The sequence below is a fragment of the Ammodytes marinus genome (assembly GCF_949987685.1).
Source record: "Ammodytes marinus genome assembly, chromosome: 2".
Lineage (NCBI taxonomy): Eukaryota > Metazoa > Chordata > Actinopteri > Uranoscopiformes > Ammodytidae > Ammodytes > Ammodytes marinus.
The window spans coordinates 4,825,997-4,850,409 of record NC_137231.1 but is presented as its reverse complement, the minus strand read 5'-3'; the positions used below and the strand labels follow the sequence as shown (position 1 = coordinate 4,850,409).

The following is a 24,413-nucleotide window of genomic DNA, read 5'->3' as shown; positions in this document are numbered from 1 at the left end:
GCTAACAAACACTTAACAAATCATTAATAATCATTAATTAAGAGTTTACTAATGATCTATTAACGAGTTACAACGGATAGTTATTATAAAGTGTTACCAATATATCTAATGCTATCAGCTTGTTTATACCGTGATTGTAGAAGTACCCCTTGGTCAAAATCTATAAACATCATCATTCGTCTAAAAAATAGTGTGTAACTTCTGTTGTCCCTCCATGAGAAATTCTGAGTAATTACAACAACACTGTCGGTGCATCTACATGAGGTAGGCCTTTGGTGATCATGCATGGACTTTGTATCTTCTGCTGTTCAATCAACAACTGAAACATTTTTGGGTGCTTCTTGGGATTTATCTGAGCTACTGCGCCAGTGTGGGGAGGTGACACCAGTTTGTAAACGCTGCCAGACTGAGAAAAAGAGACATACATTTATATATTTTCTTATAAGCTTTGCTTACTTACAACTGCAGGGTTGATGAATAAGGACACTGTGTGAATGAGTTATAAAAGAGTAACACTTAAATCCTCCCTAGAGCAATCATTTACGAATGGAACTGAAAAGCTAATAAAATATACATCCATCCTACCTAAAGCTTAAAAATAAAAGAAGTTCTTCTACTTCATGAAAAACCAAGGGCCAACCAAGTGCCCAGTGCTTATACTCATTTCAGAAATACCACTGATAGTTTGCTTGCAGACGTTACTATTCGTCAGTGACCTTTGTCTTGTTTTGTAGCTAGACTATCCATTGAGCTGTGAGCATAGGCTCTGCTCTGTAAACAGGCATGTTTACATGATACGGTGATCCCCCTTTGTTTACATACCAGTTTACAGAGCCTAGGCTGTGTATTAACACCAGATTTTAGGTTTATTTTGCCTAAGTGCAGGACGTCACCATGTGGCCTTCAGTCGGCCTGTCAATTTGAGTAAGATCAATACTCCTGATGCTCTAGTTTGGGTGGATCTCACCTTCCCCTGGTGGTACATACCTATGGAGGTAAGTTTAAGTTTTATTTGCTGAAAATTTTAACAAAAATCAGGATGTTTGGGGCGCCTTTAGCTCAGTTGGTAAGGCGTCCCCCTCCCGGGCCGGGCCCAGCAGCAGACCTGGGTTTGATTCCCACCAGCACCCCCACACCTGCATGTCACTCCCCTCTCTGCCCCATTTCACCTCTGTCTCTCTGCACTGTCAATAAAGCATAAAAATGCCCAAAAAATATCTTGAAAAAAATAAAATAATAATCAGGAAGTTTGCTTTCTGATTATTTTTCAATATTCCAGGAATTTTTTTTATCCATGTGAACTAGTGGCCCCTTAGCAAGTTCTCATTGACTTGTATTCCTTGCCTTCAGGGATTAAGGGTGATAGGAGATAGCAGAAGAACTTCATATTACATGATGATTATGCACCATCAGACTTTGTGGCAGTCTAAGGCTACAGTGCCATTATAAATCCACTTCTGTGTTCTGCCCTTTGGAAATCGCTAGCATTCATTCCTTAAAGGGATAGTTCAGTATTGTGGGGCATAAGTGGGGTTGTATGATTAACTTGGGCATAGTTAGTCTGTAACCTTATGGAGATGTCATTATTAGGAGTTTGGGCGAGACACCGCTTTAGCAGAGGTCAGCATTGTACTGTTGCTGAGGGGGCCATAAAAAAAGGCTTTTTCACCACGTATAGAAATGCGTACCTCAAAAATAAATATCAGTTCATTTGTACACTACATTTAAGATTTTTTCACTGCTTATTTTGCGGACTGATAGGCTACACAGCGTACAAGGCTAGCAATGCCTTGTTAGCATTCAACTATGGATCGGAAAAACCTTTGAACAAAGCCTGATGAAAAAGGGATATTAGAAATGGTGATCGTTGTCGATCAGATCGGCTTTTGCAACCACAGACCAGCACAAGCAGCATCCTGTAACTTCCTATACTTCATCACTTTTTCCACAATGCTAAACATATATTGACCTACTGGTGCGGTATATCGACTGATTGTATGTACAATATATTTTTTGTATCGGTGGTTGGTGTCAACCATATTCTGAAAAAAACTACTTGATGCCTGCAGCTCTCTGCGGAGTCCTAGTTTTTACATTATTGAACCACTCATGACAGAGAGAGAGATAGACCGAGTCAGCCAGACAGACAGACAGACAGGCAGACTGACGGACACAGAAAGGAGCATTCCTGTTTGCTGAGTTTGTACCACTCAATAGTTTGTTGGAGTTCCACTGGCATGTTTCCATTGATGCGACCCTGCGAGCAGCAACAGCTTGTTCTGCTTTTAGTCATTCCAGCTGACAACTAATCCAGGTAGGTTGTCTTATCCTTATTTTTAATCCTATTGTCTTATCCCGTTTTGGTTTTCCTCTCTCTGCACCATTGATTCCTCTGTCTGAGCTCTCTCTTGTTTGAACTCTTTACTGTCTCTTAGCGGTGTCATTTCAATTTCTCAGCCTATTGTGTCAGCGTTGGCATTTAGTTGCTCTGTTTTTCTGTATTTAGGCCTCGCAAAAGTGATTTAAAAGCAACACTGAGACTGATAGATGTGTAGGCACTTTGGAGGATTTTAAGGCTGTGTTTTGATGAAAAATAGACAGCAGACCGATGTACATTAGTGTTTGAAAAGCTATTACTAGTATGTATTTTTTCATCTCATATAGTAATGAGCTGAACACACACCCATTTAGTCATTATATTCGCGAGGGAGTAGTAGTTTTTGAGTTTATAGTTTGTGGATTGAGTGTCAGGCAGTAAAGATGTCAGGGTTTTGGGGGTTTGGTTCCATGCATATGGTAAATGTCCTGTAAAAATGTACTTGTTTTATTTCTGCGAAACCCAGCAGTGAACTCTTTTATGAAACAATTCTCATTAGTGGGCAAGTCAAATTTGTCACATAAGTATATAAGGACTTTGAGAAGTTGATGAGACATATACAGTAAACGCTTCAAATAGACTCAAGCACTAAAGAGAACTACTTACAGTGTACACACACAAACATAACCTCATAATACTTTTATTTTGGAACATATATCAGAAATAGCACTTTAATGTTTAACTAGTTGCTCAGGCCTCACATTTTTGAGGGTGTGCGAGTTAAAAAGCGATCTTGTTTTTGGGGTTTATATATTAATGCTTGTTCAGTGTAACTGTGCATGAATTGATGATTTTTAAACTGCAAAAAAACATAAAAAGAACAGGTTGATTTCGATGTCAAATAAGTTCAATTATCTCCCCGCACTTGCAGATGTCCTGTGAAAGGCTAACTCACTAAGCAAAATCACCAGTTTTTTTTACTGTACCATATGCACACTTTGGCCTTTTGGTGTCTGCCAAAATTTGATTTCTGATTTGATTTCTTTATTTAAAAGGGACAGCGCACATTAATAAACATGAGCACCAAAGTTCAACATGTAAATGTGCCAGATTAAGCCATGCAGGCTAGTTTTCACCTGTAGTCCCAAAAATACTTGTTTCACATTTTTTCCTGTGTGCACAAGTGAATGTTTAGGAGTGTTGGTGTTGTGTGTGTGTGTGTGTGCTTGCGTGTCTCTTTATCAAGTGGTGTGTGAGGAGGGGTTTTAGAGGCAGGGCGAGCCCATCGATCAGGCCTGGAGAGGGGGGCAGCCTGCAGCTCTCGCTCCAGCTGCCCACTGGGTGTGAAGGACACTGATGTGACAGCACTAATTACAGAGGCAGGAAGCCAGCACTACAAACATGAGCAGCAGCTCAACCGGGCTCTGGTGGGCTAAACCCTATCCTCCACCACCAGCCACTTTACACCCTCGCATCCATCTGGAGGGGGGGGGGGGGTTATGTTTTCAAGAGTGGTGTGCCAAAATGAGATATTACCCAAAAGAGACACCCTGGGAAATAAGGAGCGAAAAAGGAATAAAAAAAGAAGAAGGCCTGACAGCAACTCTAAATATTAAAACAGTATTTTAATAATTTAGTACACATGAATTGCCTCCAACAAACAGCAACCCAAATACACAGTCAGTTAATTTAACTTTCAGGTGTGACTTCTAACACTGGACAGTTATAATTATTAACAATGAATTTGAATGTTAAATCCATAGGTTAATAAAGTCACTTTAGTTCACCTTAATTGTTAAGGCTGCACTACATAACTATGTAACAGGAATTGGCGGTCTCTTTATTGACTGCTCTGCCATGTCTTAATAACAAGCCGGAAAAGTTATCCAAATTAAATTTCTGATTTCACGTTGCTTCCTGAGTGCCTGCTTGATTCTGGTGCAAATGTAGGGGGTAGATAGCCTGGCTCTGCCCGCCCGCCTACTTCCAGCCAAATTTAATTTTCCCTTCAGTAGTCAGTCTGGGTGTACAGTGCATTTCCCAGTTTTACCGGAGAATCTACAATCGTCCAATCAGCGAACAGAGCGAGTGGCTGAGAACGATGACGTCAAAGTCGTGCTCCAGTTTCAGTTGAATGCTGCGTTCCTTTATACTCGGAAGAAGGACATTTCCGACTTGGTAGTTCCGAGTTCCGACCTGTCTGTGTTCCAGTGCATCTGCTCGCGAAAGTATGGACGCCTAAAACCTTTCTCATCCAAATAACTAAACGTTAGGCTCTAACAAGTTACTGTTGCCAGGTACCGGTAGATTCATAGACTACAATAGTGAAGTTGGAAATTTCCGAGTTCCCTGTCCAACTGGAACGCACCGTCAAAAGCCGGCTCATGACACACGTGACGAGCAAATGTGATGAGATTGGAAAATCATATTAAAAAAAACAAAAAAAAACAGTTTTAAATTTTAAAAAATCTTACTTAATACAGCAAGAACTACCACTTTACTTTGCACTACTTAAGCCTGATATAGATCTGTATCAGAGCAACCATGCATTATTCAGCTTGCTTGCCTCAAATAACCCCCCAACATTGCTTGACAGAGACATGCACAAACACACTGACACTCAGATTAACATTCACACGTGCACTCTGGAACATCTGAATAGTCACTGGCAGTCAGACACTAACAGGGTTGATGATGGCATGAGACTAAACCAAATGGGTAAAGTTGCTGGCCGTGACAATGAGCTGAAAGAAGCTTTAAAGCTCCATAGTGCTGAGGGGAAATGCAGAGCTGAGTATCTGTTCTGTGTGTGTCGTCAATATGATGACACTTTCCCCAGTACACGACCTGTTGTTTCTCACTCTAAAACATTGATTAGCGCAGCTTTGGTTTGTCCAAATGTCACCCTTCAGTATATTTATAGAAATAATGATCTTACTTTCAGCTTTAGTTCTGCTGGCGTCCCACGCGGTGTCTCAGCTAAGCTACATGTAGTATGTGATGTGATATATCCTCCTAAAGCTGACATCTTGACAGATTGAAGCAGGAAATTGCAGAGGTGTAAATTCACAACTTTTTATAATGACTGTATTCCAGAGTGAATAACTAGAACAACTTTGAAAATAAAGCAGGGACACGTTAGAATAACTAGGATGCTGCACAGACGTAGGGGAACCAGTTTCAGTGTCCTGATAATGTGCATGCTACTTCGCTGGCATTGAACCCTCAACAGAACTGAGCCATTATCAAATGACCAATAGGTGTGTTGTGACAAGACAAAAACACATGTATGAAAAAGCTGTTGTTAGGTCAATATAATAACCCCTCCTGGGTAACAATGTACAATAAGGATACATCAATGAACTGTGAGTTAATGCTTAGTTAATGCTTCATTAGCATTAATGAAACATTAACTAACCATTATTAACATCTTATTTAATGCTTAAGCATGAACTAAGTAACATGTTTATGCTTAGTTAATGATTATTAAGCATGAACCAACCATTAAAAGCATTGACTAGCAGCTTTTTGATGTACTCTTATTGTAAAGTGTCACCACTATCTGCTTAGAGTCTCAGGTATTGTCATTAAACTCCATAATTCAATATTTTTAAATGAATATTTGGATCTTAAATACATATTTAAACCTGCTATGAGGAACTTTAAAATATTTCTGAAAAGTCACATTTTTCCTCTGATGATCATTAATGACATGTAACAGCAAACTAGTAGCATGGTCCTACCAGACCATCGTACTTCATTTAATTTGAACAGAGGGTCTGTAATCGCTCAATTGACAAACTCACTTGAAGGCTGGTGTCTGTTGAAGTTTAAAACTATTGGATCTACCCAGTGCCACTCTGGATCTGCCAACCAATCGCATAAAGTTTGGTTGTGACGTATGTCATGCGCTGGCTTCTGAGTACAACTGAAACTGGCGCACGTCATTGTTCTCAGCCACTCCCTCTGTTCGCTGATTGGACCGCCAAAAACCTGGCGGAGAAAACCCACTAATAAACCGCAGACCCAGACTGACTACTGAATGGAAATGAAAATTGAGCAGAAGTATGTAGGTGGGCGGTGCCAGGCTAGCAAACTAGACCATCAGTGCAAATAATGTTATTTTTATAACGTTTTTCTTAATGCTTTTGTCCGGGTACGCTCACCCAGGAATAACAGCTGGAGTAGTGAAAACACTACCGCTTTTGTCCAAAGGTGGTGCAAGAATTAAAGCTGGGGTGGAGGATTTGGGGAGAAAATGGCAGTTGGGATAGAGATTCGAATCCAAATACCTCAACCGCTCCACTTGTTCTCTTTGGTCCCTCCCCTATGATCCCTCCCTGACACGCTCTACACCAACAAAGTCGTGCCAACGTGAATGGACAGTCCCAACAGCCAATAAGAACAGAGAATCGGAGCCTCGCTCTGATTGGTCAAAGTGTACAGCTCATGTTAACTTTGACCAATCAGAAATCACGTACCCCAGCTTTAATACAAACTGAAAGTTCCTTGGAGCACCTTTAAATGACTGAGTAATAGGAATGGTTGGTTTTACGTCTGTTCATGTGTTTCAGCATCATTGTTCTCCCCAGTCCCATTTCCAGCAGCTGCAGCAGAATTTTTCAGCCAGACATTTCTGGTAAACCCACCCCCCGTACCATACCCGCCCAAACCCCTGTACAATACCTGCCCAACAAACGAAAACAAAATGCTCCAAATCAATGCTAAAATTCCAAGTAAGAGCAAGATTCACTTCTCATAGACATACATTTTAATAGGAAAATTCAAATTCCAAATTACATTTATCCTGCAAATACATACAGTAAATCCTTATGTAACGAACAGGGTGGACTTAAACTTTGTCAGTGGCGTTCAATGTGTGAACTGGAACCACGTGCGATAAGTTATCCTCACGTTTGCTTTAATTATGCACATCTCCATCGATTTGGCCACGCTTTTAATTATTTCACATTGATCTGTGTACAGTAACCCAACAAGCAGGTCAGTGAACAAGAGCTTCTGCTGCTGGAGGCTCAGTCACACACACACACACACAGCCATAAATCACTAAAACACACCAAACATGTGTATGCAGACATTACATGACTTATATATTACATGTACAAGCACATGACTGATATTAGGCGCATACAAAAACACACACATATTGGGCATTATACATAAATACAAACAATGTAACACACCACTCACGTGCATGTGTTGTAACGCATCCCTGAAGGTTTTTTTCATTTTGTCCATTTTAAGAAAAGAAAGTCACAATAATTGTGTCTCTTTCTTTCTCTACCAGGATGGAACATGGAGATCGAGTCCCTCACCCTCGCTATGGGGAGGAGGAAGGTGAGTGTGTGTGTGTGTGTGCACTCAAATGTGTGGGGTTTCATGTCTATGTTCGATTGTACTCATTTGCAAGTGCATGTTAATGTGTGTTTCACACTGAGCAGCAGGTTCATTTTCCACCTCCAAACATCCAGAATTGGTTTGTGTCTCCCCGTTGTTTAGTTATTCCACATGGAATTATGTGTTCAATTAGTTTTAAAGCGTCACCTTAATTGCCAGCAGATGATCAAACCCACATCATCCAGGGCTAAATGCTACATTGCAGACAAGCTATAGGACTGCTTCTGAATATACAACAGAGACAGTAACACATGTCACAGGTACAAACAATGTAACACAAATGTAGAACCATTTCTGTGCTTCTGTTGTTAATAAACAGACATTATGTGTAAAACCTAATTGATTCAGAGGTTGTTTGAGTGGTTTAACATTCACAAAAAAATAATAATAATCTGAGTTTGAAAGATTAATGGAAGACTTCATTAGACAATCTGCCCCTGGCATTGGCTGTCGGTCAACTAATGTATTTAACTGCCTTTCATTAAAAATGGGTTGTAGTTGCTTGTTTTGCAAAGGGTTATTGAAGCTTGTTCTTAAAGTGAATCTCTGTGGTGTTCCACCCTCAAGCGCTATTTATTATTATTTGCGCTTCAGTTTGGCATTTAAAGGAATAGTTCAATATTTCTATTAAAAAAAAATATATGTTTTTTTTGCCTCACTCTCGGGTTCAAGACAAGGCGACAGAATAACAAACTAAACTTAACACTATCACTAAATGGCCTTGTGTGATTGTTGCTATAGGAATGGTTTCGATCACCGTGTCTTGAAACCAAGAGTGAGACAAAAAGCTATAGTAAAAAAAAAAGCAGAACTATTCCTTTAAAATAGTACAATAAACCGCTGGTTACAGTGTAGTGCATCATGAATAGGGCTGTGTCAAAAAATCGAAATATCGATATATCGCGATACTAAGTTTTGCGATATCATTATCAATTTTTATAACTAAAAATCGATATATATATATTTTTTTTGCTTTTCAAGGCTTTATTGACAGTGCAGAGAAATGGGGCAGAGAGGGAAAGAAATGCAGAGAACAACCACGGGTCATATTCAAACCCATGTCTGCTGTCAGGCCTGAGCCTCTAGGATACTGACTATTGAAGTTAAATATGTTTTGTTTAGAACACTTAAGATTCACTGTGTCACAAAAGCACACTGATGTGTTTTCATTTTCATTGTGTCCTGTACAGTTAGTACAAGAGTGAATTGGATTTGTTATTTTGATGTTATGGCAGCTGCAGCAGTGTTTGATCATTTGCCAAAACAAAAAAAAAGGAAGAAAATAGTAAAGGAAGTTGTGAATGAAATAGTTTTGACTTCATTTGTCTGTGCAATTATCAATATATTGTGCTGTTATGTTAGACAAGGCAACTTGTTTATGGAATATCGCAATATATCGTGATATATCAAGATACGCAATATATCATGATATATCGTATCGTGACCAGTGTATCGTGATACGTATCGTATCGCAAAGTCCTTGACGATACCCAGCCCTAATCATGAAGGCAACGTCCCTATGTGTGTCCCCCTCCAGACCATCAGCAGTCCATCTACATAGGCGTCCCAGTGCCTCGAGGATATCGACGTAAACGCAGACGAAGGCGCTCCAGTCGAGAGTCCTCCGACATGGACCGGGACAGACGCTTCAGCCACAACAGACACCAAGAGCATGAGCGCTACAGAGATAGCATTGACATAGAGGGAGGACTGATGGAGCCACATGAGCCCAGTCTACAAGACATCAACCGCACAAGTAAGTCAGAGGCCAAGCCAGGAAACAAATTCAAACAGCCCTACATGTCGTTAGTCTCATAGCATAATTGCCTAAATTATTATATATTTACTCAACTCTACTTTTACTCTGCACCTACTCTATTCTACATCTACTCTACTCTACATCTACTTTACCCTACTCTATAACCTTTAAAATAGGACTCAGGCAATTATGCTTCTAATTAAGGCTAACGAAAAGTAGATTTAGACTAGATGTAGAGTAAAAGTAGAGTAGAGTAAATATGATTTAGGCAATTATGCTATGAGGCTAATGATGTATCTCTCTTCCTCTGTATATTGTGATGGATTGCTGCACTAACATTTTATTGGCGGAACCTCAATTCACAAGGATAAAGTCTTTCAAATACTGGTGACATGTAGAGTTATATTTGAGGAATTTGAAGATATGGTTGATTAGAGGGGGAGTGAACGTCCAATGAAAGACCGTCCATATGTAATATATGCAATATGGGAAATGTAGGATTCAGGGTTTCTGGGGGTTTAATATAGGAATTCAAAGTCAGTATATGACAGCTTTGGAAGGGATTGTGATAGATGTTGGTCAAAGCCATGGTTATTGCATCTTTAATAGATTCTAGTGTGCTCCTATGCACCTGTCTTATATAACACACAATGAGGACTGTAGAATGAAGGAGAAACAATGGCACAAAGAAAATAAAGCATGTGAAAAGGGTAGAAAAGAAAAAAATATGGATATAGAGAAATATTTATGTTATTGACAGTTGATCTCTAATACAACCTCAGATGCCTCTCATTGGTATAGGTGTACGCAGGGCTGCCTTTACCTGCCACTAGGCCCCGGGGCTGAGAGGTTTCGTAGGCCCCCCCGGGCGGCGGTCTTACAATACAGATGCGTTAAAGCCATGTTTGTCTACAACACAATATCTCTATTGATGAAATACAAAATCACTTAAGGTAACATGTACTTAAACTCCTTCCTGGTCTAATGACTTTTAATAACCAGACACACATGGTTGGTTACAGTGTTTTTCCAAGTTATTGAGGAGACAGTGGTGGGCACCCAGGACCTTCTAGAGGGGTCCGGGGGCATGCCCCCCGGAAGAAAAATGTGAACCTTTTAAAGTAAAATGCATCAATCTGGTGCACTTTGAGAAGAAAACTAAGGCTAAATCAACTGTGTCCTATGTGAGCTATTTTCTGGAATCATTTGGAGACACAGAAATACCAAAAAGCAGAAACAAAAATATACAGGTTTAAAAAAATCCAGTCAGTCAGCATTCCATTTTAAAAAAAAAAATCCCTTATCCTAAAGCTACTTCTCTCTTTGAATTCTTTGTTTTGTTTTTAATGGCTCAACTCAATATAGGCCCTTGATCTGCGTTGCCCCGAACAATGTTAATTAAACAAAAATAACAAAAATGTACTGGTGAATGATAGGCCCCTTGATCTTCATAGGCCAAAAATAATGTGATTTTTTTTCCTTTTTCTTTACTGGTTCATGATGGGCCCCTGATCTACGAAGATTAGGGGCCTATCATGAGCCAGTCAATAATTTATTGTTTTAAATGACAAGGTTCGGGGCCTTCTTAGATCAGGGTGTAATGTGTGAATAGTAAGGCTGCACTCTTTTCAGGAATAGCTCAAGTGAAGTCTGGTGCACGGAAAAACATTTACTGCACTGAGCTGCCAGGGCGCCTTCAACTTCCCATTAAAAAAAAAAGCTTCCCAAAGGATTGTCACTGACACGGAGCAGACTGTGACAGGTGTTACCATTTGTTTTGTTGCACTCTCCTGCCTCATGCTTTTGATTTGATTATGCTCCCACGTCCAGCAGTTGTTAACAGTGAGCAGCAGGAGTCTATAGGACACAGCCTGGGGAGCGTGTAGCTTCTGTTTCAGGTTGGAGAAATGAGTAGCCTGACAGCAACACTGCTGCTTTGGCATTCACACGACTTTTGCTGGGAGAAGTTGTCCCCCTTGCTTAATGGCTGTGGTGCAATCAGTGGCAAGGCAAGCAAAGAAGTTCACTTTGTCTGGACTGTTTGTAAAACACAATTATAGAATTTTGGAGTGAGTGGGGCCATAGAACATCAGTATTAATTATGCATGGAGCGTTGGAAATTTATAGAATGGAGGTAAAGATATACAGGACATCAATGGTGGAAAGTTTCCAATTGAAGGGGGAAGCAAACAAAACAGCACAGGATACAAAATACTGTAGACTATGATGATCCACATTCTGAGAGTAAGCATGAAGTTAGTCGGGTTCTTGTCTTGTCTTTTCTGCAAACATTAAACATCAAATATGTAAGTTTATGGGTGTACATGGTCATGACTAGTTCTCTTCCGTTTTTTTTAATTTTCTTCTCTCTGTGCCTGATTGGTTTCACCGTCACTTACCATTGAGAAAAAGTGGAAATCGCTGTCAGTTGCTGTCAATAAAGGGCTTCAATATCATCGACATACATAGTACAGTAATACCATACAGTTCACTCCATAGGTTAACGGCACTATATACCCAGCTGACAACTCGTAGTTAACCCTGCAGCACCATTCATGAACATAGGGTCCAATTCAATTTAACCTCCATACGACGATAAAAGGGATTGTAAATACAGTAGGCTCGTGATTGAAAATCTATGATCAGGTCGTAATGTGGGACTATGTCTCAATACAGAAATAATTACTGCTGGTGCAGTAGAGGAAATGCATGGAAAAGCATACATCAGGCTTGTTGTAAAAAAAAGAAAAAGATGCAAGTGAAAAGATCTATTGTTAGAAAGAGGTTCATATTTAGACATCATTATTTATATGAATACATTACAGGTCAGTTCCATTTGACCAAAGAGAAGGAGTTCTTCTGTTTGTCTGGTAGAGAAGCCGTAGGCCCACAATTACCAGGTTCGCATAAAATCCATGTAATTCCTATTTTGGTCTGACATTATGTATGAGGGCAGTTTTGTCATCCTCTCTATGACTCTTATTAAATAATAAAAATGTCTTAAAAAATGTCTTAAGAAATATTTTGTCATTCCATCCAGTGTCTCCGGCGGCAGAGCGGCTCCGTTACATCCTGAGTGAGGAGGACGACCAGCCCACACCCACACTCTTCACTGAGATGGACACTCTGCAGAGGGAGGGGGACGAGCTGGAGTGGAAGGAGTCGGCCAGGTGGATGACCACACTCACAAACACACATGAACTTAAGAAACAGCCATGCTTCTACCAGTTAAAAAAAACACAGTTGTTCTGGCCTTACTGTTGCTTTGCTTTTGCTTCAAGATCTTAATTCTACAGTTTGCCTGCTCAACAAATGAGTCATACTGTCTCATTTTCTAGACAGTCTTAAGTATTATCGGTATCAGACTGTCAAGAAAAATTATGTTGTTCAACGCTCAATGTCTCTGTGATAAAAAAAAAAGTACAACAATTAGCATTCATATTCCATTTTCACAGCAGACATTTTGTCTTGTCAGACACATATGTAACTGACTATAGTAACAGTGGCTGCATTCCACTGACTCTTAATGTTGTGTTGACATGGATTACTGAGCTGAGTTATAGTTTGGATGAGTTTGATTGTGTCCAGAGTAGCTACCATGTTTATCAGGCTGAAATCTAGTGAAGAGAAGAAGGAAGAAAATCAGGAAATGGTGCTACTCAGGCCTATATGAAATATGCCTCAAATGAATGCAGTATTAAAGGTGTTGTAGAGTGTAGAGCTTTTTATATAGGATCAGAGCGCGCTGCGATATTGCATCGCCATGTTTCTACAGGAGGCTAGCACAGAATAGAAAAATGTACGCTTTACATGTTTTTATATATAGTGGGTGTCCTGGGGAAAGGCACCTGTTAGAAAATTTAGAAGAAGTGATGTAGAATAAATAAATAATAACATCTTCACCTTATCACTTTATATAGTGGAAAGCCTTGAGGCAGTGGTGGAAGATGCCATCTTTAGTAACTAGCTCCTTGTCCTTGAATGCCACGTAGCTTCTGTAAATTCTCTAAAGTTAGTGGGATGAGCAAGGTAGGGTTGCTTGATCAAAGATCTCACCACTAGATGCAGCTCAATACACCGATACACAAAGCAGAGCAGTACACAGCAGTTCCACTGTGAGTGAACTGCGGTCTGTGCTTCTTCACAATCACACAGTGCCATCGTGGTAGCAGCCAGCTCAAGCCACAGAACACCAGTTGCAGAGTTGGAGATTTATTTATTTTTATTTAACCTTTATTTATACTCGAGATATCATTGAGGGGTAATTTGCAATGATGTCAAGAAACAAAAAAAAAACAATACATACACAATATACAATGCAAATAGATCAAATACACAACAAGCTGGTAAAGAGAAACATTTAAGACAGAGGTGCAGAGTGTCTAGAAATAAAATCAAATTGGTAAAAGTACAATACGGCCTAATTAAAACAGATGATGAAAATTCCTCACCTCTGTGTGTGCTTTATTGTTGCCTTCAGGTGGGTGAAGTTCGAGGAGAAGGTGGAGGAGGGAGGAGAGAGGTGGAGTAAACCCCACGTCTCCACCCTGTCCCTGCATAGTCTGTTTGAGCTCAGGACGTGTCTCCAGACGGGGACGGTGCTCCTGGACCTGGAAGGCTACTCATTGCCCCAGATAGTTGGTGAGATGTTCGAGATTTTTAGTTCCTCCTAAATATCTGTTGTGTTTTTCTTTCAGCCACTGATCCCATCATTTGGCTGATGTATTTTGTATGGTATTGTAGATTTTATTTGACATGGACATGAAAATATCATTGGACGAACCAGATGCATTGTTTTCAGTGTATTAGCATAAATGCTAGTTTTCAACACCAACATTTCAATATAACAAAATTGTCAAAGAATCTGGCAAATTGTTATTTTTCGATATTTGGCGATAGAAACAAATTGACTTGACTGAGGTGTTTTCCCTCTAAGGTCAGACCGCAGGTGAGTATGACTCATTTGACAGTGCCTACTAAATGACACACCTTTAAATGAATTCATCTAATCAGCTGCAGCTGTGTTGTCCCTTCTCTCTGTAACACTTTTCTATGAGCTATTCCACAAGCGCAAAGCCTGGAAAATGACAGAACAAACTTTATTAGCAAATGTAAGGAATGGCATAGCTTCACATATTAATCGATTTAAACAGTTCTTTACTTTGTTTGAATGAAATAAGTATTCTAAATGTTAACTTGTCGTGTCACTATGGCTAAATCATGTTCTTACTGACAGGGTATATCGAAATAACTGTAGTGTCTGCTGCTGAATGCTATATTATACGTGCTTTATTGTATTTTCTACTTACTGAACATGGGACCAAATTTGAAGCACACCCACATTTCACACTTTTGATATTAGACACATAATAGTAAGCATGAATATAAACATATAGTTTATTTGCTAGCTAGCTAGTTAGCCAACTTACTGAGCTATTTTCAGCAAGGCAGGCTTCTGTTCCGCAGTATCTACATTAGCAAGCTAATATACTGTATAATGTAAAAGTTTAATATTCTATATGAGTATAACACGTCATCCTCTTCTGTTGTGTAATACTGACATATTCACAAAGAGTGAAACAGCTTCCTACTCGTGCTTCTACCATTTCCCCCATAGGCTTCTCTACACCACACGGTGAAAAGGGAAGCCGCAAATGCATTAGCATGTTTAAATCAATGACACAATCATTAGAAAAAAGAATCAATGGCAACAGTTACAGACAGTGTTTCCCATTTTGCAGGAAAATCAAACAGCAGCTGGTAGTTTGAACGGAAGCTCCACATACTGTATGTGGGCTACATTACAGTTGTATGATAACCTACCTTTATGTTGTTAACTACAGCTTATACCTCACTTTCCCATTACTTGTCTTGGCCATAAACTGTATAAAAGAAGGTCTTGGCCGATTGTAGATAAATGCCACCTCTACTGGAATATAGGTTAGATTTGTCTTGGTAGTCGATGATGTTCCATTGCGCTGCATCCTTTCTTTTCTTTTCTTTTCTTTTCTTTTCTTTTCTTTTCCCTTTTTTATATTTTTTTTACAAAAACAAATGTGTTCTCAACTTATATAGGCTTACCTTCAGTATGGAAGATGAGAACACATTTATTTGTGTTATAGTTTGATCTTCAATCTGCTCTGGTCTCCAACATGTTGGCTGACTCTGAGCTGATCATAATTGAATGGGAACTTGTCCATCCATTGTCACCCATTGTGGCAGCAGCCTATAATCTGTTTTGGTTTCTTGCTAAAATCACTGTTTATCATTCATTTATGTAATGCACAGACACTGTCTATTGCTCTCAAGGAGCCTGGGGGATCTGAATTTGCCACTCTGAGGATGGAAATCAACCAGCTCAGTCGTTCTTAGTGCTACTTAAAGTCTTATATTGTTGTCACTATGACAGGATGTTTTACATATAAAGTTAAAGGTCATTTGCAAAGGCCTATACCATTTGGTGGCAATTTTATTGTGTTGTGACTCTTATGAAAACTATTACTATTACAATGTATGAATGCTTCATATTGGAAAACCCTGGATGTCATTTTCCCTCGTGTCAACTATGAATGTGTCCTTCTTCAGATGAAATCATTGAGAGACAGATAATGGAGGGCGCGTTGGCTCCGGAGCTGAGGGAGCAGATCAGTTACGTCTTGCTGCGGAGGCATCGGCACCAGACCAAGAAGCCAATCCACCGCTCGCTAGCCGACATCGGCAAGGGCAGCTCCGCCCCCAGTGAGTGTCCAGTTCTGTGGCTATCACAAATGATCATCTAGCTCTATCTAAGCAAAAAACAATTTATATTGTGTGGGACCATGATTTCTTCTAGCTTACTCTGCTACAGCACTGGGAAAATAATAGTTATCAGGCACTGCTGCACTTCTCTCTTTTAGAAAAAAAATATTACATTAATTGATGTAACAACAAGCAATGTTGTGCAGCATGGACTACTATGACATGACATAACACTTTGAGGAGTTATCATTTCTAAACTTAAAGGTGAAGTAAGCGGTTTATTTATGTTAACATAAGTGATCACTTACATAATAAAGCCGATCTCTCAGTCAGCTGTTCTGCAATCGGCAAATAAACTTATTGGAGGATCCCGAAATTTTTATCCAATCAAAGGAGAGAACGCTACAAACCGTCACCCGTCTCACTCATGGTCTCACTGCCGGTGCACGCCAGAGCAACATATGGGTGAATGTTTATGCGCTTACAATGGCGGAGCAGGTAAAAATCCTTCCCAATGTCTGTTTTGATGGTTTTTATCATGTTTTATCACACTTACTTATCTGAGATTATGCTAGATAACTCGCTGCTTGAAGACCGCAGTGCATTAATGTGGTGACGTAGGGACGAGAGAGGGGACTGCTAACTGCAGTAACTGACAGGAAGTTAGCTAAAAGAACCATTCCGCTTACAGCACCTTTAAGGCGAGACAGTGCAGGTGAATAATGGTAACCTTTTTAACTTATAGATATCATCATGAAACTTTGCCAGTTGACAACTTACATTTAAAGTTTAAAACTATATTTTTTTTATTACAAATCATTCAGAAATGTTTGAATAAATATGCATAACTAATTTCTGGGTACATTTGTTTTTTAAACATCAAATAAGTGTCCAAAGTTTTTACAGAACAGATTTTAGATACCGCCTTATTTCATTTTATAAAAAATAAATAAAAATACAATGTACAGATCTTAAGAATGCATTTCTGGCATGTTTTTTTAGAACCAAATGTATCATGAATCAGACAATTAACTAATTATGAACTAATCCCTTCTTTAATAACCTTCATAATAGTGCTGATAATACAATAGCCCTAATCAAGGATTGCTCTATTCTGGTCCCCTCTGTATATTTGACTCACCTATGGCATATGAATGAACACACTCCTGCAGTGAACAAGGCTCATATCCTCAACAGGGGACATATGAATGCTTGATGAGTTAAATACAGTTAGCTAACCCTCATCTCATCCCTCCACTGCTCTGTCACTGTCTGTGTCTGTTCATGGCTTTCCCTTCCCCCTATCCAGGCCGGCCTGCAGGGCCCCGAGGTCCGGGCCCAGTCCATGGTGGGTCCATGGCCAACATTAACAGATCCACAGAGGACCTCGGAGCCAAACAGCCACCTGCAAACTATGGCCGCCTGCGTGAGTGTCTTGTGTATGTCTATGGTTGCGTTCCGAATCACATACTCTTTCTTTTTTCTATTCTACATACTACATCCGACGATAAAAATAATCTAGTTAGGATGCAGTAGGCATACTATTGGGACATACTTTACTCTCTTATTTCATCATAACATTGCGCCTTGATCTTGCCTCTTGCTTTTATATCCGGCACATCCCTGTTTGTTTTCATATGGAGGCTTCATCGATGTGACGTGCGCACCGGATTGTGGGTCAGAATCAGAGCCGGCCCAAGCCTTCAGGGGGCCCTAAGCGAAATATGATTAGGGGGCCCCTCTCCAATGTTAGCGCTGCTGAAACTATAGATCTTTGTTAAATATCATTCACACACCCAGTGTTTTCCGCTAGTGCCTTCCGCTAGTGCCTCCACTGTGCAGCTGTGCGAAAATATTAGACAGCCGAGATTGAGACCCTCCTAGAGGGGTACGGGGGATGCTCCCCCGGGAGATTTTTTTTAACCTTTTTAAAGTGAAATGCATGAATCTGGTGCACATTGAGAGGAAAATTAAGAGGCTAAATCTGAGAAATTTTGTGTGAACAAATAATTTGGAGACACTGGGTCAGATGAATTAGAAGCTATTGAAGAAGGACACATGGATTTTCCATACAAATATTAATATAAAATAAAATATTATGAAGGGTCCTCTGGGTTGGGCTTGGAGCTCTTTTTCTTTTACGGGACATATTTCTCTGTAATATAATGAATGCATTTAAATGCAGTGAGAGGAACGAAGCAGAAGAACTCTGTTGTCCAGCTACTGTATCTTTTTTTCCACAGACGAGGCTGAAATAGGCTATAGACATTACACAGTGCATGGGCAACTGAGGGCAGCCCCATTTCCAATTGTTTTTAAATAAACTCAATACACACTGTGCATGGATGTGAACGTGACATGATCAGATAATTTCGGATTACCTCCCAGACTGATTACATTTTTAGGCTATTCATTATCTAGACCAAAACATGTTATTCCTTTTTTTGCATAATATGATGTTAATATCAAACACACAAAGTAAAAAAATAAATAAAAAAATTGAGGGGCCCCCCCTGGCGGTCGGGGGCCCTAAGCGGCCGCTTAGTTCGCTTATGCCTCGGGCCGGGTCTGGTCAGAATCGGCCAAATAGGATGCAGTTTTCAACACTAACAATCTTGGCCGCATGAAGTAGGACATCCGGGTACTTCTAACCATCCTAAATCTGGCCACAAGAATTGGGACATCCTAAATCTTTTTTCTACATACTATATAGTAGAAAGTATGCGATTCGGAACGCAACCTATGTGTATACAAAGGGAGTGTGCATTAAGGACAGAATGCTCTCTCCTTCTCTCTCTCTCTCCTTTTAGGGTTTAACAGTTCAGTTTCATGAGAAGCTTGTGTTCTTTGAAGGCAGCCACTGACATAAGTTTTAAGAAACATATCTTACATTTTGACAATTTGTACGAGTGTTTCATTATCACGGGACTCTAACACCAATTGACACTAAAAAGGTTTGACACAGAGATTATCATACCCACAGTCACTCCTTTGATTTTTTAATACTGTTTCAGTCAAAACATACCTGGCTTATCAAAATCAATTGTACTTACCACCCAAAGACCAGTATCAGCCAGATTAAGCTTCTGTTAAAGTGAGCCATGAGAATGTTGGACTGAGCATGGGTGACCAAGCTCCTTTTCACCATTCATGCGAACACAAACAAACAAGAAAGTTGAAGTATTAAAGTTAGCAAAATTCAAATAGTGCTCGCTTCCTTGAGGAGTAAAGTATATGAAGTAAAAACTTGTGAACAAATGTAACAATACAATACCTGCATCTCAAAACCAAGCAAATGATTTTCACATCGACTTGTGTTTTGCATTGCAATATACCGTAAAACTCTCTGTGCTTTTTGATTGTTTTCCAAGATTCCATATGGAAGCATTACTCACTAACTGCTTAGTGGTGCATTGTCTTACATATCATGCCCAATGTGGTCAAGATGAGGAAAGGGAGATGTACAAGAAAGGACTCTCTACTTTTTGTTTGATTGCCTTACCTGTTCTTAACGGTTACTCTGTTATTTATTTTTTGTAACTGTACATCCTTGTTTGAATGTATTCTACATATAAGCTTATTTTACACTAAAGAATGTCATACATGATACATTATTAATATATAGCATGTTATTAAAATATCATAACTGTTATTCTTGTTGTTGTTTTTTAACTCCAGGTCATGCCCAGAGCCGGAGTATGAATGATATTGCAGATACTCCCAGCACAGACCAGGTGAAACATTTTAATCTTTTTTCACATCGGTTTACATCCCAAAGCAATTTAGAGCGATATTGAACGAGCCATAAAAGATCATTCCCCTCAAATTCATCAAAGTGAGCGTGCTTTATATTTGCAGGGCTGTGTCTGTATTCCCCAGTGTGATAAAAATGCCCAAACACATGTTCCTATCATTTATAATAGCCAAATGTCTATGTATCTGCATGGAAACTATCTCTGGAGTGTGTACTCATTTACCACTGTGTAGCTTTTCCCATTATTGGAGGGGATTACGTTACCTATCTCATTTCTCAGTAAGGCGAGGCATTGAACTGAAACTGATGTTTGAATGGAGCGGGCTAGAGCCAGGTCTGTTCTAAGTGTCATCAATCTTTCAATGCAAAGGTGACGGCTCGCGACAGAAGAAGCGTGCTAACACATAACCAGCTCATAGGTGGGGCCTATTCCATAATGTGGCTTAAACCCCGGTGACGCATGCCCGCTCCGATGCAAGGGCGTGCTGTTGTTGTTTGGATTAGGCTACTGGGCTCTGAAACAGACAGGTCAGGATTAAGTGTCATACACAGCAATGTCTATTGTACAAACATAAAGGGATAAGTATTTGTTCAATATGGATTAAGTGTCATTCACAGCGATGACTATTGTACTAAAAAATGAATTAGAATTAGTTCCACGGGGACTATGAACTTTATTTGATTGATAGTGCAACTACAGTATGAGGACAAAGTACTGGTTGTCCACTTCCAAATAGCCTAGATATGAGTGGCTGGCTGGACGGTCAATTTGTATTTACAGGCCTACAGTGGGTCACATGTGACAATGGACAATTTGTTACTGTGTGTGTGTGTGTGTGTGTGTGTGTGTGTGTGTGTGTGTGTGTGTGTGTGTGTGTGTGTGTGTGTGTGTGTGTGTGTGTGTGTGTGTGTGTGTGTGTCATTGTCTGTGTCAGTATTGAGCTGGCACCGGGAAAAAAACATGTAAATCATTGTCCAGTCCACGTGCCTGGCCCTCACATGGAGCCACATATTGGGGCTTTGATATTGGCAAGGTCCTTTGGTTATTGAGCTTTATTATGATGCTGCCATCCAGTTTCCTGCCTGCCACACCTTTGCATGCAATCAGACAGGTCAGGTTAGCTTGCCCATCTTTATTTCAGTCCCAGCTGTGTCTGCCTTCATTTGTTTTGCCTCTGCCATGGCTGTTTATGGATGTTTAGTGCTCATAGAAAAACACATGGTGGTTATCTTGTAAAGAACATTTAGAGACGCCCTCCCAGACAGTTCTGGCAGGTCTAGAGACACTGTTAGTGACAAATGATGGGAAGATGAGACTTTAACCATCCATGTAGAGCAGCTGTTTATACTGAAGGGTCAAAAACTAACAATTATTTTCACTATTGGCTAATTAGCCAGTTATTTTCTCTGATTATGATTTCAGAATGAAAGTGCTTGTTTTACCACTGCATTATATTCACTCTACTATTACATATGAACAAGAACGGCAGCGAATCCTCATATTTGAACCAGATTTTTTTGTCATTTTTGTTTAAAAATGACTCAATTGATTAATTGCTTATAGTTTGCAATACAAATTAAATCAAATTGTTTCATATTATTTAAAAACATGTAAATTAGAGCTCATATGACTTCAAGTATGAAACAAGGATTAAATAAAAGAGAAAAACATCAAATATAAATTTAGCAAATTTGTGAAAGGGGGAAACATCCCACAAGAATGGCAAACACTAATAGAGGATGACTCACCATCTTAACCTCTTTTTTTCCTCCACTTTTTCAGCTAAAGAATAAATTCATGAAGAAGATCCCCAGAGATGCAGAGGCGTCCAACGTGTTGGTGGGAGAAGTGGACTTCCTAACCAAACCCTTTGTAGCCTTTGTCCGTCTGGCCCAGGCTACCACACTGGGAGGTCTGACCGAGGTGCCTGTCCCCACCAGGTGAAATGATCTGGAATATCTTTCCCTTCTTGCCCCTCACTCACACAGCCATTTTCACAGACACCTGCCATCCTGGTCCTCACCTACAAAGCCCTCCACCATCTTGCCCCCCTTCCCATATCTCACTGACCTCCTCTCCCCCTATCACCCTCCCCGGGCCCTCAGATCCTCCTCAGCCGGTCTCCTCTCCACCCACACATCAAACCTCCGCAGCCTTGGCGACAGAGCCTTCTCCAGGGCAGCTCCCAGGCTCTAGAACCACCCTCCCCCAACATACGTATCCGTGACTCTGAGTCTTCCAATGTCCCTCCTCAAGACCCATCTCTTCTCCTCTGCCTACCCCTAGTTCACCCACCAACCCAAGCCCCATCAAATTCACATTTTCCTTTTGTTTGTTTACTGTTGTGCTTCTATGTAAAGCGCTTTGAGTGCGAGAAAATCGCTATATACATTGAATATATTATTATTATTATTATTATTATTATTATTATTATCATTATTATTATTATTATTATTATTATTATTATTATTATTATTATTATTATTATTATTATTATTATTATTATTATTATTATTATTATTATTATTATTATTATTATTATTATTATTATTATTATTATTATCCTCCAACCACATACAAAGCTCACATTTGTCTTATCACTTGGTAGATTCCTTTTCATCCTCTTGGGACCTCAAGGGAAGGCCAAGTCCTATAATGAGATCGGCCGCGCCATAGCAACCCTGATGGTGGATGATGTAAGTGTCTCACATTGTGTTTTAAAAGAAATGTTCAGTGACATGCCGTCTTTAATAGACAACCACACACTGACATTAGCATGTGGGAATAAACAGTCTCATTTCCTGTCAAGAGAGTTAAAGCTAAAATCACTATAAATACTGTCTTTATAATATAATATATTATAAAATATTTGTGTTTCAAGTCTGCTAAATAAATAACGCTGCCTTGCCTTGCCTTGCCTGACATGTATGTGAGCATTTAGCCTGCTCATCCACTGGGACATTCTGATATTGTGTTTTAATTACATCTGGAAGCGATGCTGCATTTTAGCAGCAGCACTTAAGAGAAGGCTTCCTATTGGAATAATGAGTCATCCATACCATGCTGATGGGATTGTTACTTTCTCCTGAATGCAATTTTAGTTGTTTTAATTGCTTCCTATACCCTTAAGCACAAAGCAAAATATGCTATTTTAGGAAATAATAGGGCCGTTTTAAATCAAACTTGTTGAAGTCCAGACAGGAAGCACAAGTATGGTCCCCAGGTACAATCAATCACTGACAGTAAGGTTGTTGGTTATTTTATCTTAAGATGACCTCCATTTAATATGGCATCTTCTGGAGTCCCATCTTCCTTCCTACACCGCAGCATGACCCTTACCAAGTCAGGTCAAATTCAAGAGCAGAACATTCTCATAATGAGATGCATTACACAGTTTGAAACTTTTTATTCAGTTTTAAAATACCATCTCAAAGACTTGGTCTGATATACTGTATGCAATAATACAGGTAGCACCAATCAATGGACAACTACAGTTTTTATGTTTTAATGACAGAGGTCAAGGGACAGAAATGTAACAGCAGCTATTGCCATTAAATGTTGTACAGATATACAATATGCCCAGAGGTTTTGTTTGGTAATCCCCTGACTTTTTTTACCACAATACGCTTAACCACTGTGGTTTTGAGTTAAATGTATCACAGTTATCAAAGGAGTTGCCATGAAGGTTGTTACAGATATTAATGTCCCCCCTAACAATATATTATAATAACTTCAGCAACATTTTTGGTTATCCCTTAAAATTACATATAGCCTTAACATAAAGGACTTTAATTTGTATATTAAATTCATAGGGCCACATCCACTAAAGGATAGCACCGCTCTTGCGGCCGCTAAACCGGTGCTAATGAGAGAAAAAATAGACCCCGTCGAAGGTGCGCCTCTCTCATTTGAATGTATTGAAATGAGGGAATATTCAAAATCCAGTTCAAAATTTCTCCATCCTTAAGCAAAGAAGCCTTGTTGCAAATAGCATATTGCGGGCGCTATTTGCCGCAATTCGTGGAGCTATTAGCCGCGCGCAATCCATTCTTAGTGGATGTGGCCCATAGTGTTCACTATAATATTTAACATACATTACGCACAGGCACCTTTTAAATTCTATATGCAGTTATTTGCAGTATCTAAGTGAATCTTGGCCACATAAAACACAAGGATCCAACACATACCGTGGTTTGTGTAGTTCTACAGACTAGAATCTTGTCAAGCTGTTGTGGGAATAAATCAATGAAGGTACCACATACAAGTGTTTGTGGTACCCCCCCCTCCACCCCCCCCCCCCCCCCAGGCTGCCAATACCTGTTGCTATAAATTTGTTTCACTCTGGTATTTTAGTGTGTGCTGTTTTATTGGTTGATACTCCTGAGGAGCTGCTGTCCGTGCATCAGGCAGTCACTTATTTATAAAA

At 39.7% G+C, this 24,413-nt stretch overlaps 1 protein-coding gene across 1 annotated transcript in view; it reads left to right on the top strand.

The window, feature by feature from the left end:
* Positions 1 to 7,626: 7,626 nt before the first annotated feature.
* The window catches only part of slc4a5a (solute carrier family 4 member 5a), a gene marked incomplete at both ends in the record, with an annotated part of 38,603 nt that continues 21,816 nt past the window's right edge, over positions 7,627 to 24,413 (top strand). Inside the window, 9 exons of the mRNA XM_080034696.1 lie at positions 7,627 to 7,675; positions 9,273 to 9,491; positions 12,535 to 12,664; positions 13,975 to 14,135; positions 16,080 to 16,232; positions 17,542 to 17,658; positions 19,911 to 19,966; positions 21,770 to 21,927; positions 22,596 to 22,683. Coding sequence (XP_079890822.1) covers positions 7,627 to 7,675; positions 9,273 to 9,491; positions 12,535 to 12,664; positions 13,975 to 14,135; positions 16,080 to 16,232; positions 17,542 to 17,658; positions 19,911 to 19,966; positions 21,770 to 21,927; positions 22,596 to 22,683 — 1,131 coding nt within the window. The remainder of the gene's footprint in view (positions 7,676 to 9,272; positions 9,492 to 12,534; positions 12,665 to 13,974; positions 14,136 to 16,079; positions 16,233 to 17,541; positions 17,659 to 19,910; positions 19,967 to 21,769; positions 21,928 to 22,595; positions 22,684 to 24,413) is intronic.